This window comes from Syngnathoides biaculeatus, chromosome 11, assembly GCF_019802595.1.
Source record: "Syngnathoides biaculeatus isolate LvHL_M chromosome 11, ASM1980259v1, whole genome shotgun sequence".
In the NCBI taxonomy this organism is placed as follows: Eukaryota; Metazoa; Chordata; class Actinopteri; order Syngnathiformes; family Syngnathidae; genus Syngnathoides; species Syngnathoides biaculeatus.
Window position 1 is genome coordinate 19,937,995 of NC_084650.1, and position 16,574 is coordinate 19,954,568.

A 16,574-nucleotide genomic window follows, 5' to 3' on the forward strand; every position below is an offset into this window, starting at 1 on the left:
TCTGTTTGGGTTTTCTCCGGGTACTCCAATTTAAATCTTACCTTTCAGAAAAATGCATGGTAGGTTAATTGAAGACTCTAAATTGTCCGTAGGTGTGAATGTGAGTGTAAATGATTGTCTATATATGTCTTGTGGTTGGCTGCCAACTAAATCGGGGTGTACCCAGCCTCTCGTCTGCTGTTAGCTGGAATAGGATCCAGGATACCCACAATCCTAGTGAGGGAGAGTATGGATGGATGAATATTTTTTTCCCTTGCGCTATGAAAGATTAGCTTCTATAGTAGCCTGGTTTAAATGGAGCCCAATATTCTGATTAGAAATGGGTTCGAAGCCCAAACTGAATAAAAATGCTCCCTATAAACATGTTAGTAAGAATAAACAGGCCGTAGACAAAAAAAAATTAAGTTTCACAGGTGTTGAATATTCCTTTCCCCATATCTCTCAAAAGTCATTTTTTTTGTCACGTAAGTGGGGAATCGGAGTGTTGTGAGGCATGCTGGGTCTTGACGTAAATGAGCAGTGACATTGTCATTTACCCTGCTTTGGCAACAAAACAAAAAATTCTGACAGAATAAGTAAGGAAGCAATCTTATCTGTTTTATTTTATTACAAAAAAGAAAAGTCTTTGCAAAAAGAGGCTTCTGAATTGTCATCCCCTACTGAAGTCTAGAAAAAAAGGCTGAAGAGACCCAAATGTAGTGGCTACCAAACAGAGCAAATATAAGAGAGCTTGTTTTGGATATAAACTCTTGAATAACTAAACATTATTGCATGTTAATATAGTAAAACAAGGAATATCAAGCTTTTTTTAAAAAAAAAAAAGTCAACGAAAGCTTCAGCAAAAACTGAAATGTTGAATCAACTTTGAACCCCTAAAATACACTCATTCAGAATTGTCCGTTTCGCATAACATTTCGTATGAACAGTGCGTCATCCGAAAATTCCGGAGGTGCAACTCGTTCCCACCAGTCTTTGTTGCAGACCTTCATCCACAGCTTTCTGGTCTTTCGAGGGTGTATAGGAAGAATGGGCAAACATCGCAAAGCACCAACAAAAATTCCCACATCTGTCTGCTATTTCCTTTTCACTGCTTGCAGTAGCAGTGAATTCATATCAAGCTATTTGCGTCAAAAGTAAAAAAAAAAAAAATAAACTACTCTAATAGATGACTGAGATCGTCCAACTTGATAGTCCTGGGATGTTTACATAGATGTGCATGTCACACACATGTAAAATGGTTGTTCTTAACTGTAGTTACTCATACAAACACCAGCTCAAAATTGATCAAATCATTTGTAAATGGTTGGCCAGAGATGGAAAAAAATGCATATAAACCTGACTACAGTCTACTCCAGGTGAATAGTTACGTATCTTAGTTTGATTTACAAAGCTATTTTCTGTTTGGATTTGTTGGGGTGTTGGATTGACATTGCAGAACAAATCAAATTAGGAAGCATTGGATTCCTAAATGGTGATTAAAAGCTAATTGCTACTGTTTGTCTTTTTAACAGCAATGAAGCTGATGACAGCCCTGGTGAATGTAGCTCTAAACTTGAGCATTAACATGGACAATACCCAGCGGCAATACGAGGCGGAGAGGAATAAAATGGTGGCTAAAAGGGCCAACGATAGGCTGGAGTTTCTCTTGCAGAAACGAAAAGAGGTATGGTCAGTTGAATTCATAAAAATACAGTAATTTAAAGCTTATTTTTAATTAGGCCCAAAAAAATGTTGTGGTTCCGATTTCCTACATTTCAGAACTCTGGTCGGTAGGTATTTTTTTTTTCTTTTTTTTTTTTTTTCCCCCCAGAGGTCATACACGGGACGGCAGTCCAACAGGGTGACCTAACCCTGCAAGGCAAAAAGCTTGGTCCAAAAACATGGAACAATGTCAAAAATCGTACATGGCAAAACATGAAAACATAACTTGACTTGATATGCCTCAGTAATGCTATGACATGAGACGAAGCTGTTACATTAGGTGACGCTCCCGAACACACTTGCATATACACAACGATCTGGCAACAAGTAGCATGAAAAATAAGCCTTAAATACACAATGTAATCAGGGCACAACGAAGTGCAAGAGCACACACGAGGAGAACCACGCCCCTAACATATTTATTACGTGGTGTAAAAATGTTAGGGTCGGTCAGGAAATCGGAACCACAAGCTTTTTTTTATTTTCATGCCTTATGGATGTATAGACAGGATATGACAAGTCAAATGCCACAATATTCACTCGAGTTCTGCTGAACAGCAACGTGTCAATTGATGGACGCAATTTCAACTGTACAAAATAGGGGTAGTATTATTTATGACTTTGTTTTTGTTTACCAATTCGTTGGATATTTCAGTTCTCGGCAGTGCCCTCGTTATCTTATTGAAACAGCCGAGATCATTGTGTCATTTTTGTTTTTTTTAATGTTACATTGTGCTTTTGTTGCAACTTTCACCTCATCGCAAATGCGGGCTGGATTAGCATTTTTTTCCCTGTACAGTATATTAGTGACCAAGATTTTAGTTTGATGTTATAGCAAATATTTACTGTTTGGCGTCATTTAAGGTGTATGTGATTGGCTTCATCTTGGTACAGAATATGTGCCTTCCTCTTTTGAGGGTGTGACAATTATGCTGCTGGTTGAAACGTTTGTATGATGTTAGTAGCTTGTGTTTTTCAGCTAGCATCTTCTATTAACAAGGTTATATACCAGTAAGTCTCATGTAGCCTCCATCTGCCTTTTCACTGTGGAGCCTTACCACAGTCTAGTGGCATATTTGGCTACTAAATACAGGGAATATCGATTGTACTGATTTGATGAATGAAGAAAAACCCATAAAAGTCACTGAAATAACTGCCTGGACTGAAGTGTCATTCCACAAAGCTTCTTGGTTAATGTCCTTTGGATAGTTGAGACAATTGGTACTTTTTGGCAAGTCTCATCAGCTTAACGCAAGCATGATGCATAAAAAGAAAATTGATCATGCATATTGTGAACCTTGTGCTGCAGTACTCTCAAATACTGACGCTTGTTTATTTTTTTCCCCCAGACAATATTGACTAATGTACTCCTGTTTCCATTTCAGCTCCAAGAAAACCAAGATGAGATTGAGAACATGATGAATGCAATATTTAAAGGAGTGTTTGTACATCGATATCGGTATGGCACCACCATATGAACATAGTGTTTTTGCTGCTGTACAATGCATATATGTTGTTGTATTTTAACCAATTGTCATATTTTTTTCAACAGTGATTCAATAGCAGAAATCAGGGCCATCTGTATAGAAGAGATTGGCGTTTGGATGAAGCTTTATAGTGATGCCTTCCTAAATGACAGCTATCTAAAGTATGTGGGGTGGACAATGCACGATAAGGTGGGTTTGCGAACAAATTTACCTGAGCTTCTGATTTTCTGACAGCACATTATTTCTATGCACTGGTACTGTGGTGGTACATGTAAACCGTGCGTTTTCGATTCACAGTGATACTAGCCATTGTTTGTCTCAGTCCCAGTAAAAAAAATGGGTAGATTGCATCAGGAAGGGCATCCAGTGTAAAAACAAAGCCAAACTAATCATGCAAGTGGCTCGCTGCTGTGATCCCTCTCAGGGAACATCCAAAAGTCACTTCTATGTTCTTTCTTTTGCTGCATGAAAACATTGTCCCCATAACATTTTATTCCGATCAGATAGATAAATTAGACTATTGTCAAGCATGCCTATAAATATCTATTTTAGCCACAAAACGTTAAGTTTTTTTCAGATGCAAAAAATTCATGCCATATTTAAACTAAGAATGGAATCATTCACATTATCCATGGTAGGGTCGGTACTTCAGTTTTTGGGCCATACTTTGGTACAATTTCGATTAACAGTATTTTTTTTCCATCTTGGAATTATCTCCATATATATGTGACAATGCATTAGTATAGAATATCCAAACAAAAATGTCCACAACAAAAAAAAAACAATACAGGATTACAATTGATCATGCTTGCAACCCATCCTGCAGGCACAAGCAATCGAGCCAAATTTAATTCACTTGTGACACGTTACTGGTTAAATAAAACATCACTGAAGTGTGCACAACAAGAAGTGACCAAACAACACATATTCGGACTTGGAAAAGGGCTGCAAAACTTAAGGAATAAATGCTCCGAATAGACAGGTTGTTGACTTGGGTTTATGTTAATTGGCACAGGAGGTGTATTGAGAAATATGTTCACTAGACTCTTGATCAGTGTTATCTTTTTAATTCTAGTGCGTCTGCAACACTTGCAGACAGTAAAACAGTTTACCTCCGTCATCATTGTATCCATTGGTGAAAACTGAAATGAATGAACCCACAACAGGCATATTCACACATTGGGGGTTAGTGCAGCGTGACTAGCAAACCTAAAAACTTGGATCTATAAAGCCGTATTATCGTTTTGTTCGAATACTGTCCCATCCCCAATTCAAAGGCATGATTGAAATTATCATTCATCGATGATACAAAAATATAAACAGATTGATTGTTGTCTAATGCTTCAACAACAGTGGAACCTCGGTTTAGAAAAGACATGGTTTACAAACAATTTTGGCTTATGACATGACATGACTTGTATTACCTCGTGGTACAAACACACTATTTTCAGTTTATGGACATGCAGGATGGTCTTGAAAGGGCCATGTCATGGAACAAATCAGATTTGTAACTCGGTGTTCCACTGTAAAATTTTCCACCATTATTTGAATTTTTATTTTGGGTCAAAACTTGCTCCAGTAATTGGCTCGCTTGATGTAACTACGCGTAGTTACTGAATTCTTGAATTTCTGATATATCATTTCGCCGTTTTCTAACTCTTGATTTTTAGCAAGGTGAGGTACGACTGAAGTGTCTGACAGCTCTACAGGGTCTGTACTACAACAGAGAGCTCAATGCAAGGCTGGAACTCTTCACCAGTCGCTTCAAGGTGAGCGCCTCCTGCTGGACAACAGCTTAAACTACACTTTTGCTACTTTATTGTTACTTTACCGAAAGCCCCAGCACCATTGAAAGGTCTGACATGGCTGAGATTTTCTCAGATGCATAATTTTGCTGAAAAACTCAATTTGTCCCTGTTTTTTTCCCCAGGACCGCATCGTCTCCATGACCCTTGATAAGGAGTATGATGTTGCGGTACAAGCAATCAAGCTGCTCACTTTAGTTTTGAAGTAAGTTTTAAATGGCTGTCTTGGACACTTATGTCCTGTTTACCATTTATCAGTGGAAAATAAGCTTTTCCTGACGGGAAGCCCCTTGTTCACACGCATGCGCGCAGACACACAAAGTATCACACCGCACAGCACATGGGAGTAACTTGCAACAATTTTGTTTGTCGCTTTTACTTGAATGGCTCCTTTTGTTTTTCTATTCGCAGTAGTACAGATGAGGTGTTAACCCCTGAGGATTGTGAGAGCGTCTATCATCTGGTCTACTCGGCACACAGGCCTGTTGCTGTTGCAGCAGGAGAATTCCTCTACAAAAAGTATGTCAGACGTGACCTGAACAGGGTTGGGCAATTCACCATTGTGCTGACTTTCTTCTTTTGCCGTGTCATTAAGATCGTTTCTAATTTTATTGTCCTCCTAAAATACATGGAATATCTTTTGTATGGCCCGTTTACATTAATGGCTTATAACTCTTTTATAAATGTTTGGATTGCAGTAAAATTCAAAAGGCATGACAGTAGTTTCCTGATGTTACTGTATTACACCAATTCCCCACTAGGTAATGCCAGTACACCAATAAAAAATTACAACTTTGAAAAAATTACCAACGCTAAGTGCAATTTAAGCTTTTGCTTTCTTTATTATGAATTCATGTATCAAGCTGTGTCATAACTGTAAAAAATACATCACAGGAATATGTGTTCAGCGGAAGCGATTACAAAATTTAAACAGAGACTGTGATTCTACTTTTTCCGAGACCCTAGCTTTTACGCAGTGAAATATGTAATCTCCAAATTAAGGATTATGTTGGAATTTGTTCTTTAAAATCACAAATGACTCTATATTTTCGAAGACTGTTCAGCCAGAGAGAACCAGAGGAGGAAGGTGCCCCTAAGAGGAGAGGCAGACAAAGTCCCAATGCCAACCTAATCAAGACCACTGTTTTTTTCTTCCTGGAGAGTGAGGTACACATTTTGTTTGACTCTGTCTTCATTGATTGTGTGCGAGGCTTGAAGTTGCTCACCCATAGTGTTTAAAAATCTCTCTAGCTCCATGAGCATGCAGCCTACTTGGTGGACTCTCTTTGGGATTGTGGTCCTGAGTTACTGAAGGACTGGGATTGTATGATCAGTTTACTACTAGATGACCCGATGCCAGGAGAGGAAGGTACGTCAGATACTTTATCATCATGTTATTGACATGTGGCTTCAAAGAAATGTTCATTAACCAGGATTTCATTTTTGTCTTGCCTTGTAGCTCTTACAGACAGACAAGAGACAGCTTTGATTGAAATCATGCTGTGCACTGTACGCCAGGCTGCTGAATGTCACCCCCCGGTCGGAAGAGGCACAGGGAAGCGGGTAAGTTCCATGCTGGATAAAGATGCAAGCCAAGGTTTTGCCATTTTTAACCTTGTGGTCATTTATATGTATTTATATGCAATGTTGTCACTCGAGAACTTAGATTATCAGTCTAAGAGTTCAACCCCTTCATGAATTAAATGAACTGGACTTACAATAAGCCCTTTTTGGGTTTATCTGTACAAGAGTTTACATCATGATTTAAAAAATAATTACAATACAGTAGTTTGCTATTCCAGATCAGACAGAAATGTAAGAAATTTCCTGCGCTTTTTAAGTGAATTATATTTAATTTGATAATAATATGCATTATCTGTGTACTGTATATCTTAAATTAATTAATATAAAACATGGACCGTAGCCTCTGTTGATTATTGCTGGAACCGGGTTTCTCTGTTTAATGCCTAAATTATAAAATGCTCTAACCTGCTATATTGAAGTTGTCTAGAACCATGTATTAATAGTTGCTAGTGTTTTTTTGAATCAATAATGAATAGTTATAGTCAAATTGTACGTTTAATTTGAATGCCATCTATGTTCAGGTGATGACAGCTAAAGAAAAGAAGACTCAGCTTGATGACAGAACCAGAATGACTGAGCTCTTTGCTGTGGCTTTGCCCCCTCTACTGGCCAAGGTATATCATCACTTAGATATTTTGGCTTGTATGTTTCTCAGAAAAGTAGCATTTCGTTTGTTTGCCCAACAGTATGCTGTGGATGCAGAGAAGGTGACCAACTTGTTGCAACTGCCCCAGTTCTTTGACCTGGAAATTTACACCACAGGACGTCTAGAAAAGGTTAGCCAAATTTTCTTGGATATGAACTAGAACATGATTAAATACACTACTCATGCATAAATATACCCTTTAGGTCATCTGAACCTCTAGACAGATATGAGTCTAAATATATGTTATGTTTATGTTATGTTATATACACGTTGTCTTGGCCATTCCAGCTCTCATTTCCACAATTGACCCCTCCGTACAGGGCACTTAACCACGCCTCCTGAAGTGACGTCACGCCACGTGCGCTGACGTAAGACAAACAGTAAAAATGGCAAATACAATACAATACATTCTGAACTGAGACAGACTCCATGCTTCTGATTTCATTCAAATCAACGATATAATATAGATTCTAAATACAATACATTCTTAACTGAGAGAGACGCCATGTTTCTGATTTCATTCAATCATTCACACGTAGCAATGTTATGCTAGCGGAGAACGTCTCATTCATTTATACGAGACGTGTATTAAAAATCAAATTTAGGGCATATCTTCGTGCAAACACAGTCTGGTTAACTTTCGGCCGCGAGCCAGCATGAAATCGATACGTTTGTGCAGTCCGATCATCGCTAAATATCGCTCAACAAAGAATAAGTGTGTCAATCGTTCACACGTAGCGGTGTTATGCTAGCGGAGAACGTCTCATTCATTTATACAAGAGATGTATTGAAAATCAAATATAGGGCATAGCTCCGTGCAAACATATCTGTTCCGGTTGATATTAGATGGATTCAGTTGATGATACGGTCTTCCACAAAGTTTGATCCATCGAAGGCATTTTTCGTACTGGGTCTTCGGTTTTGGAAAGGGTACGAAACGAACTCCACCAACTAGCCTTTCAGGATACCTCTCGTCACTATTACAAAGTCCGTGACTACACCTCTTAACCATATTTTTTGTTAAATAACCCAAATACGGGATAAAACGCTAACAAAACCTATACTGGACCATGCAATGTTGTCTGAGAAAATTGCAGGAGCAAAAACGGGCTTTGGTTTATGCAGATCTCTGGCCTCTGATTGGTCAGTGACGCGGATTGCGCAATATCCACGGAGGGGTCAATTACTACGACACTTCATAAGTCACTTCCAAAATCATTTTTTCTCTACATAGTTCATCTGCTTTTTTTCACAATTGTTACTATATTTTTATGGGATTCCCAATTGTCATTTTATTATCAGTAATGTAGCATGACCTTGCGTTTTCAGGAAGATTCCTACAAAAAAATGTAATTAGTAATGTAGCGTGACCTTGTGTTATCAGGAAGATTCCTACAAAAAATGTATTGTTTTTTTTTTTGTTATACTGTGAGCAGGGTCTGACATTACCATTGGACACATGGCCCAGGCCGAGTATAACATAACCATGTACCTATTAGATGCTTGCTTTACCAGATTAGTAAATACTCCATAAACGATTTAATGAGATGTCCCGATCCGATCTTTGAGATTGGAAATCAATCCGATGTCTGCAAAAAAAAACAAGGATCGGATTGGACTAGATCTCAGATTTGACCACTCATACAAGCGCTCCATTCCATCCTTCACTGCAGCAGTGCCTGGATAGCATGCAAAGCCCATGTTACATAGTAGCGAGGAGTATGAGTGAATGTTGCTTGCTTAAAGGGGAAATCCAGTGCTTTGCATGAACAGTGTATCCAATCGGTCATGTATTATGTACCCTATTTTGACAATGTGACGTTAAATACTCTCTCATTTAATAGTGTTTTGAGAAGATTTTATCGACAATTATGAATTTTCAGGGGGGCCGCCATTTTCGTGAGTCACATGACCTACGTGCGCGGATGTGACGTGTACCGTGGCGCAACAAAGGCTCGATTACATGGGACACCATTTATGCCCAGCGCCGATTTCTCGTATTTATGCTCATCTGATGAAGAAATAGCAGTATCGGTTGATCGGGAAGATGGAGGAATACTTCCATACAAATTTGAACCTTTGGCTGTAATTAATGTTGAATGTTCGGATGGTTCTTCGGGCGGAATGATGCAGAGTCTGAATTTTCCCCTTTAAAGTCATTTATTGACACCCCAGTCACATTTCACTGTAAAACTAAACTGAAATAACAAAAGAATGACAACAACAACAACAAAAAAAACATTCAAAGCTACCTGGCCCTGTGTAATGATTTCCCACTTAGCATAATAACTGGTTGTGCCATCCTTAACAGTAAAAAATGTAATCGGGTCCTCCGGGACCACAACCTGCCTCATGGTGGCTCCGAAGGTGCACCAGCCTCAAAGGGTTGATCTCAGATCCTGCTGTATTTATAATATCAATCCATCAGTGGAAATTTATCATTCCCACCTGTTGGGCTCTGTTGACTATCTTGTTTTTTTACTGTTGAGTGCAGCACCTTGAAGCCCTGCTCCGCCAAATCAAGGAAATTGTGGAGAAGCACACAGACACTGAAGTTTTGGAGACATGCTCCAAGACCTACCACTCCCTCTGCAATGAGGAATTCACAATTTTTAACAGGGTCGACATTGCCCGCTCCCAGCTGTTGGATGAGCTGGTGGACAAGTTCAACAGGCTACTGGAGGATTTTCTGCAAGAGGTAGAAAAGTTTTTGCCTTATTGTAACCCCTCTGCTTGTTGTTGTGTTGTGCAAACTCACGTTAACTAATAATTCAATTGCAGTTAACGGGTTAATTGTGTCATGGCTTATGTTTGAAGTTGGGATGTGGCAATACCACTTTTTCCATATTTACCATATTTTCCACACTATAAGGCCCACCTAAAAGCTTTTCATTTTTTCAAAAGACAACGGTCCGCCTTATAATCCGGTGCACCTTATATATGGATCAATATTATGCCTTTAGTGCAACTCCATTTAATGGATGCATAATGTAACCCCAGCCTCTACTGTAGCGTCTATTCTATGCGCCTTATAATGCGGTGCGCCTTATATATGAAAAAAAGTCTTAAAATAGGCCTTTCAATGAAGGTGCGTCTTATAATCCGGTGCGCCTTATAGTGCGGAAAATACGGTACTTATATTTGAGTACTAGCCAGTACCAAGTACCAATACTAATAGGAATTGTCGTTCACCTTTGAAGAAAATGTTTTATTTTAATCAAATATTGTTTAAAAAAAGAGATTTTGTTGACCTCATCATTACTGACATTTTAACATCCAACTGCATGTTTTTCCCCTAACAATCATGCCTAAAATTTCTGTGTTGCAACCTGTAACATAAGGCGTTTGTCTTAGTCTGAACACTAGAACGCTCAGTACATAAGAGATAAAGAAAAAAACAAGAGATGTTACTTCCGTGTCTTAACTCCAACTAAATAAGGAATGAAATAATTCCAGGGTGAAGATACTGACGAAGATGACGCATATCAGGTTTTGTCAACTCTAAAGAGGATCACAGCTTTTCACAAGTATGACTTTCTTCTCTTGTTTGGAATCCACCCTCTTGGTTTATGACAGTACCAACATATGACTTACCGTGACTGAGGTCTCATCTCAAGTTGCTATGTCAAAGCGGATTTCCCCATTGAAATTAAAGTAAATGCCACTAATTCATTTCTGCCTTAAAAAGGCCACCCTATTTTTATTTTCAACAACTTTAAATAAGAAAAGTGTATTTTTAAATGACAATTATTATTTTGTACTGTATAAAAACAAAGAAAAAGGAAAGAAAAGAACTGCTTTTATAAAGTGTAGTTACCTTGGAGATGAGATGACTTTTGGTAACAGAAGATACTGGTGGAGGTGGAGGGTGGAAAAGCAAGATGGATGTTTGTGGAAAATGTGCTTTCTCAGTCTCTTTCGTTCAGTCTCTTCTTTACACTCCATCTTTGAACTTAATTGCAACAAGTTTCTTTTTCACTTTTGCTGAACTTAATTTGTATCATTTCACTTAGCTACTTGGGTAAATGTGAACTTAATTGCTACTGTGATTTTTTTTTTTTTTCCCCTTCTTTTCTCTTGCACAACTTTGGCCTTTTATTTTTGCATTCTTCTGTGTCAACAGATGGGCATTTAAAAAAATTACCTGCCCAAGGAGGTTTGTTTGTGCCTCTTTTTGACTCTTTCTACAATGTGTAAGACACGGGTCATTACGTAGTACCAAAGCACGACCAGTTTCTTCACCGTGACGTCCAAAACTTTCTCCCACATTGTCAACACTTTCTTTATCTCGGTGGGAGCGATAACCTCATCTTCTTTCTCCTCATCAGAACTCTCACTCCGCACCTCTTATGCTGCTGCATGTGTTGGTCTTTAATTCCTCTGTCGTCAGCTTCTCCTCAGCTCCCGAGCTTTAAAATAATATCCCCTCCCTTGGCTGGCCTTATCGACTTGACAGATTCCTTCTGCTAAAGAATCCAACATATTGAAATACAGTAGCTGTTATTTTGAGTGTATCACTTTAAGAGCGGAGAGATAGCTGGCGTAAAGCAGACTCGCCGGGTGAGTGTGTGGCGGAGCAGTAGCTAATTAGAGTGTTCGGTGTGTACAGCCGAAGGTTTGGATAAAAAGTGACTAAAACCCAGTGGTGACACCTTTTCCTCATTGCCCTTTACCGAGGGCATTCCAATATGGTTGACGTAGAACGGTCATAACTCTTTGCCAAATCTCTCACTAGTACACCCTGTTCGTGTTTTTCTCTTATTTCACATCCATCAACATCAACCTCTTTTTCTTCTCACCGCTTTCCTTAGCAGTTGCCTTCTTGGGCCACATGGTTGAAAATTCACTTGTACTAAATGCAAAATAACAAAATGTGAGCACAGCTGCACAGAGATGCAACCAAGCCGAGATTGAAAAGCTGAGCAGAACCTGTGCATTTCACCATCTTAATGATTGTGGCGACATCTACTGGCAGTCGTTCATACCTCAAATCCTGGCTCGCAAGACAAAGCAAAAAATTGTCTCGGCAGCGGGTCATATCTCGAAAAACTTGGATGTCAAGTTAATCACATGTCGACGTACCACTGTATTTACTGTAATTACAGCATTGGTAATGTTAGCCTTAAACTGAGTACAGTGAAATATTTAATGTATGGTACATAACAGGTCCATGTAGTGAGTGTGTCTGTATGTATAGTGTCTTCTTGACTTTCTCTTTCTTGTATGTCCTGCAGTGCACACGATCTCTCTGGGTGGGACCTCTTCACCAGCAATTTTAAATTGCTCAACACAGGCATTGAGAATGGCGATATGCCCGAACAGGTTATTTAAAAACACTTTAACATAAATTGAAAGTATGGATGAGCATGCCATCAGAATAAAATTCCCTCTATGGCCATTATTGTAATGTATATTTAATCTCTTTTTTGAGCAGATAGTCATCCATTCATTGCAGTGTACCCATTATGTTATCCTGTGGCACCTGGCCAAGTTATCTGAAGGCAGCTCCCGAAAGGTGGGATCCAACTCAGCCAGCTTCAATACATGTCTGTGAAGCGTAGCTGTACAACTAAAACCGGTCTGACCTTTTAGGATGACATGGTTACCTTGAGGAAACAGATGAGGGCCTTCTGCATGATGTGTCAACGGTACCTCACAAATGTCAACACCGCTGTTAAAGAACAGGTGACATTTTCAACTCATATTCGAAAAATCCTGCACAAATGTAGATGTCATTCATTGTTATATTTACCAAGTGCTTTTTATGTATGGAAGTCTTTCTTTCCTTTTTGCTGCAGGCATTCACCATCCTTTGTGACCTCCTGCTCATCTTCAGCCACCAGATGGTAGCTGGAAGCAGAGAACACCTAGAGCCTTTGGTATATTCCCCAGAGGATTCGCTTCAGTCTGAACTGCTGTCCTTCATCCTAAATCATGTCTTCATAGACCAGGATGATGACACCAACAGCACAGGTACAAGCAGATGCGCTTCCACTGAGACCTATGATCAGTTTACGTTATATTCTGTGCTAAGCAGTTAATCTAGTGCTGGGGTGTTCAATGCATCGAATGCAGTCTTGGTCGATCGCCAGACGGCGTGCCCAAAAAAAACCAAAAAGACATCAGTCAATGTTCCCTCTAAACTGCATGCATGCGAAATTGTGGACAGCTGATACAGTCTCTTCGCAGATATTCTGCGTTGCGTGCAAAAAAAAAAAAAAAAAATCCAATGCAAATTGAAAGTATAACATACAGCTATTCAGTTTGTGGCATTTTGCAATGTGATTCGATGAGTGAGGAATGACTGGTTGTTACATTTAATGGCATAATTCAGATACGTACTGTAAAAAATGAAAAGAAAAAGCCACTGGTTTCTTTTAGGCAGCACACGGAACTTTCTCAAACAACAACCGCTACTCTGCCACAGTCTTTTTCCTAGATAACCTTACCCCCTCTTAAAGACGTACACTCATAATTACAAACGTTACAGTACTTGGGCAGTGCATCAATGTGTTTTATAATGAGAGCGTCCACCACCGCTGCTTTAGTTAGCAACACAGTCTGGGCAACTTAGTGCAAAGACGAGATAGACATGCTGCTTATGTTTACTTTCGGTATTAATGAAGAAAGTTAAAAAAGAAATGCTGTTGTTTTAAGATGCAATGACTTTCGGAGTATGTGAATAATCGAAGAAAAAGTGGTTAAACTGGACGAGATTTTCTGTTTTCCAAGTGGGATAGGTCTGGTCTGAAGCCAAAGTGCAGGATGAGAAGGTGTGTAATTTTAAAATTGCACCTTGGCACAGCCTGATCTAGGATGAAAGCACAGACGATACAGTGCACAAAAACCTAATTCTATATTTTAAGTATAGGAGACAACATAACATTAACCTTAAAACGGTTAGGGAGGATCATCAGCCAACACCATCCACCCCCACCCCCTGTCGTCGGTAGCTCGCAAGAGGCTGGCTGCTTGAAAAGTAGATCTTGGGGTAAAAAAGTCTGGGCACCCCTGATCTAATGTATACAGTTGGGTGAGGAATTGTTTATATACCAAGTGTGGAATAGGATAACTTTAAAGAAGCCATCCATCCATCCTTTCATCTTATACCTCTTTTCCGGGTCAGGTCGCTGGGGCAGTAGCTTTAGCAGGGATACCCAGACTTCCCTTTCCCCAGCCACTTCGTCCAGCTCTTTCAGAGGGATCTCCAGCGTGTCCTCGGTTGTCCCTTGGGTCTCTTTCTGGTCCGACGTGCTCGTAACACCTCACCAGGGAGGCGTCCTGGAGGCATCCGGATCAGATCCCCCAGCCCACCTCATCTGGCTCCTCTCAATGCAGAGGAGCAGCGGCTGGACACTGAGCCCCTCCCGGATGACCGCGCTTCTCACCCGAACTCTTAAGGGAAAGCCCGCACACCCTGCGGAGGAAACTCATTTCGGCCATTTGTATCCAGGATCTTGTTCTTTCGGTCATGACCCACAGCTTGTGCCACTAAGTTTTTATTTTTTTTTTATATTATTTATTTATTTATTTTTTTTAACTTTAACTTTTCACTGGTTGGCAACAGCAATGGCTAGAGGCATTTTGTTTTTAATTTCTGTCTCCATCCTATTCTTGTGAAAATGATATGTACCACTGCCCTCAAGGAATTTCCCCAAAGATTTAGAGAAGACATGATTAGAGTTTGAAAAGACCAAGGTCACTGTGACCTCCCGCAGTTAAATCTATTTCCCATTAATTTCTAGAATACCAGAAGGAAAGGTCATGACATCTGGAACAAGTGTAAACGCTAAGGGAAAATAAATAATTTGGCTACAACAGAAGCACAAACAGTCCTGATAAATCTACCAGTAATTTATAAGAAAATGGCAATGCAATTAAAAGCTTTTCTGGTAGTTTTATATTTCGCTTCACCCTTTGGCCAATATTATCATACCAATGTAAAAGGGTGTTACTTTAGAGCTATTATCCAGAACTTTGTCATTTTCACCCAAGCCACTACTAGAAGCCATGACAATGCTAATCAAGCCATTTAGCTTCTCCAACATCTTCGCACATTTGTCAGGATCTTTTATACTTTGTATTTAGTAAATGCCCTTTTCATTTCCTGGTTTGGACCGGTTGCTGCCGCACTGCAAATGATAGCGCGGAAATTACACATCCGTCAAAACATAGTAAAACTCTCGTCACATATAAGGTTCATTACGTGCATTGCCTTCATTGTATTGAGGCTTCCTTTGCCGAAATATAGTATTCGAGCTTCAGGGGGCATCAAAAGTTACATAGTATTGCCTTAAAAGTGTTATAACTAGTAATTAAAGAACGAAAAAGAAAAAAATGGTCTTAATCTGTGTGTTTTTCCATCTTTAGATGGGCAACAGGACGACGAGGCAGTAAAGATTGAAGCTTTACACAAGAGGAGAAACCTCCTGGCTGGCTATTGTAAACTGATCATTTACTGCGTGGTAGAAATGAAAACCGGAGCTGACATTTTTAAACAGTACATGAGGGTTAGTTTGTTTTTTTTGTTTTATGATCATGTCACCACAGTTTTCTGTAAAAGCTACATTCTTTGAAGCAGGAACCCCCACTCAGAAAACCACTTCTGCAACTATTTAGCCATTTAGAGTCATGCGTAAAAGATTTTTGGTGTTTGTTTCTACAGTATTACAATGATTATGGTGACATCATCAAGGAGACAATGAGTAAAACCCGGCAAATTGACAAGATTCAGTGTGCCAAAACCCTCATCCTCAGCCTTCAGCAGGTCAGTTTTCAGAGTTTTGCTCAGTTTCTTAGGCATCTAATTGCTTCCAATGTTTTGTTCCTAATGCAAATGTTTCCTGTCTCTCTCTGTTAGCTTTTCAATGAAATGCTGTCAGAACTGGGCCATGGGTTTGATCGTTCTTCTTCTGCTTTCTGCGGAATCAAAGAGTTGGCTCGGCGATTTTCTCTAACCTTTGGCCTTGACCAAGTGAAAACCAGAGATGCCATCGCCATGCTACACAAGTACGACTTCACTCATATGTGTGCTCCGCTTACACTTTTGAACTTAAAAACGTCTGTAGAAGCAAAAGAAAAGCCTTAATGTACACTGCGACCAGAAAGTATTCACACCCCTTCACATTTACTACATTTTGCTGTTACAGATTTATCGTAAGGGTAGTTTTCTTTAAAAAGGAAAAAGCTATATACTGCAATATCCCATAATGACAAAGGAAAAACATTTTCAGACATTTTTGTTAATTTATAAAAAAAATGTAAACATTCAAATAGATACATAGCTATTCACAACCTTTGCTTTGACACTCTTGTCTTAAGATCAGGTGCATCTGATTTCTACAGATCATC

The 16,574-nt window shown here is 39.3% G+C and overlaps 1 protein-coding gene across 5 annotated transcripts in view; it reads left to right on the top strand.

Annotated features, from left to right (window-relative positions):
- stag2b (STAG2 cohesin complex component b) overlaps positions 1-16,574 on the top strand; it is a 31,488-nt gene that overhangs the window by 4,711 nt on the left and 10,203 nt on the right. For all 5 annotated transcript variants that reach the window (XM_061834596.1, XM_061834591.1, XM_061834592.1 and 2 more), the window contains exons 8-27: positions 1,512-1,663; positions 3,087-3,160; positions 3,254-3,377; positions 4,859-4,957; positions 5,119-5,198; positions 5,405-5,512; positions 6,049-6,160; positions 6,245-6,362; positions 6,453-6,556; positions 7,099-7,191; positions 7,264-7,353; positions 9,718-9,921; positions 10,680-10,750; positions 12,458-12,545; positions 12,658-12,738; positions 12,816-12,908; positions 13,022-13,196; positions 15,594-15,733; positions 15,889-15,990; positions 16,084-16,232. In XM_061834596.1, coding sequence (XP_061690580.1) covers positions 1,512-1,663; positions 3,087-3,160; positions 3,254-3,377; positions 4,859-4,957; positions 5,119-5,198; positions 5,405-5,512; positions 6,049-6,160; positions 6,245-6,362; positions 6,453-6,556; positions 7,099-7,191; positions 7,264-7,353; positions 9,718-9,921; positions 10,680-10,750; positions 12,458-12,545; positions 12,658-12,738; positions 12,816-12,908; positions 13,022-13,196; positions 15,594-15,733; positions 15,889-15,990; positions 16,084-16,232 — 2,257 coding nt within the window. The remainder of the gene's footprint in view (positions 1-1,511; positions 1,664-3,086; positions 3,161-3,253; positions 3,378-4,858; positions 4,958-5,118; positions 5,199-5,404; positions 5,513-6,048; positions 6,161-6,244; positions 6,363-6,452; positions 6,557-7,098; positions 7,192-7,263; positions 7,354-9,717; positions 9,922-10,679; positions 10,751-12,457; positions 12,546-12,657; positions 12,739-12,815; positions 12,909-13,021; positions 13,197-15,593; positions 15,734-15,888; positions 15,991-16,083; positions 16,233-16,574) is intronic.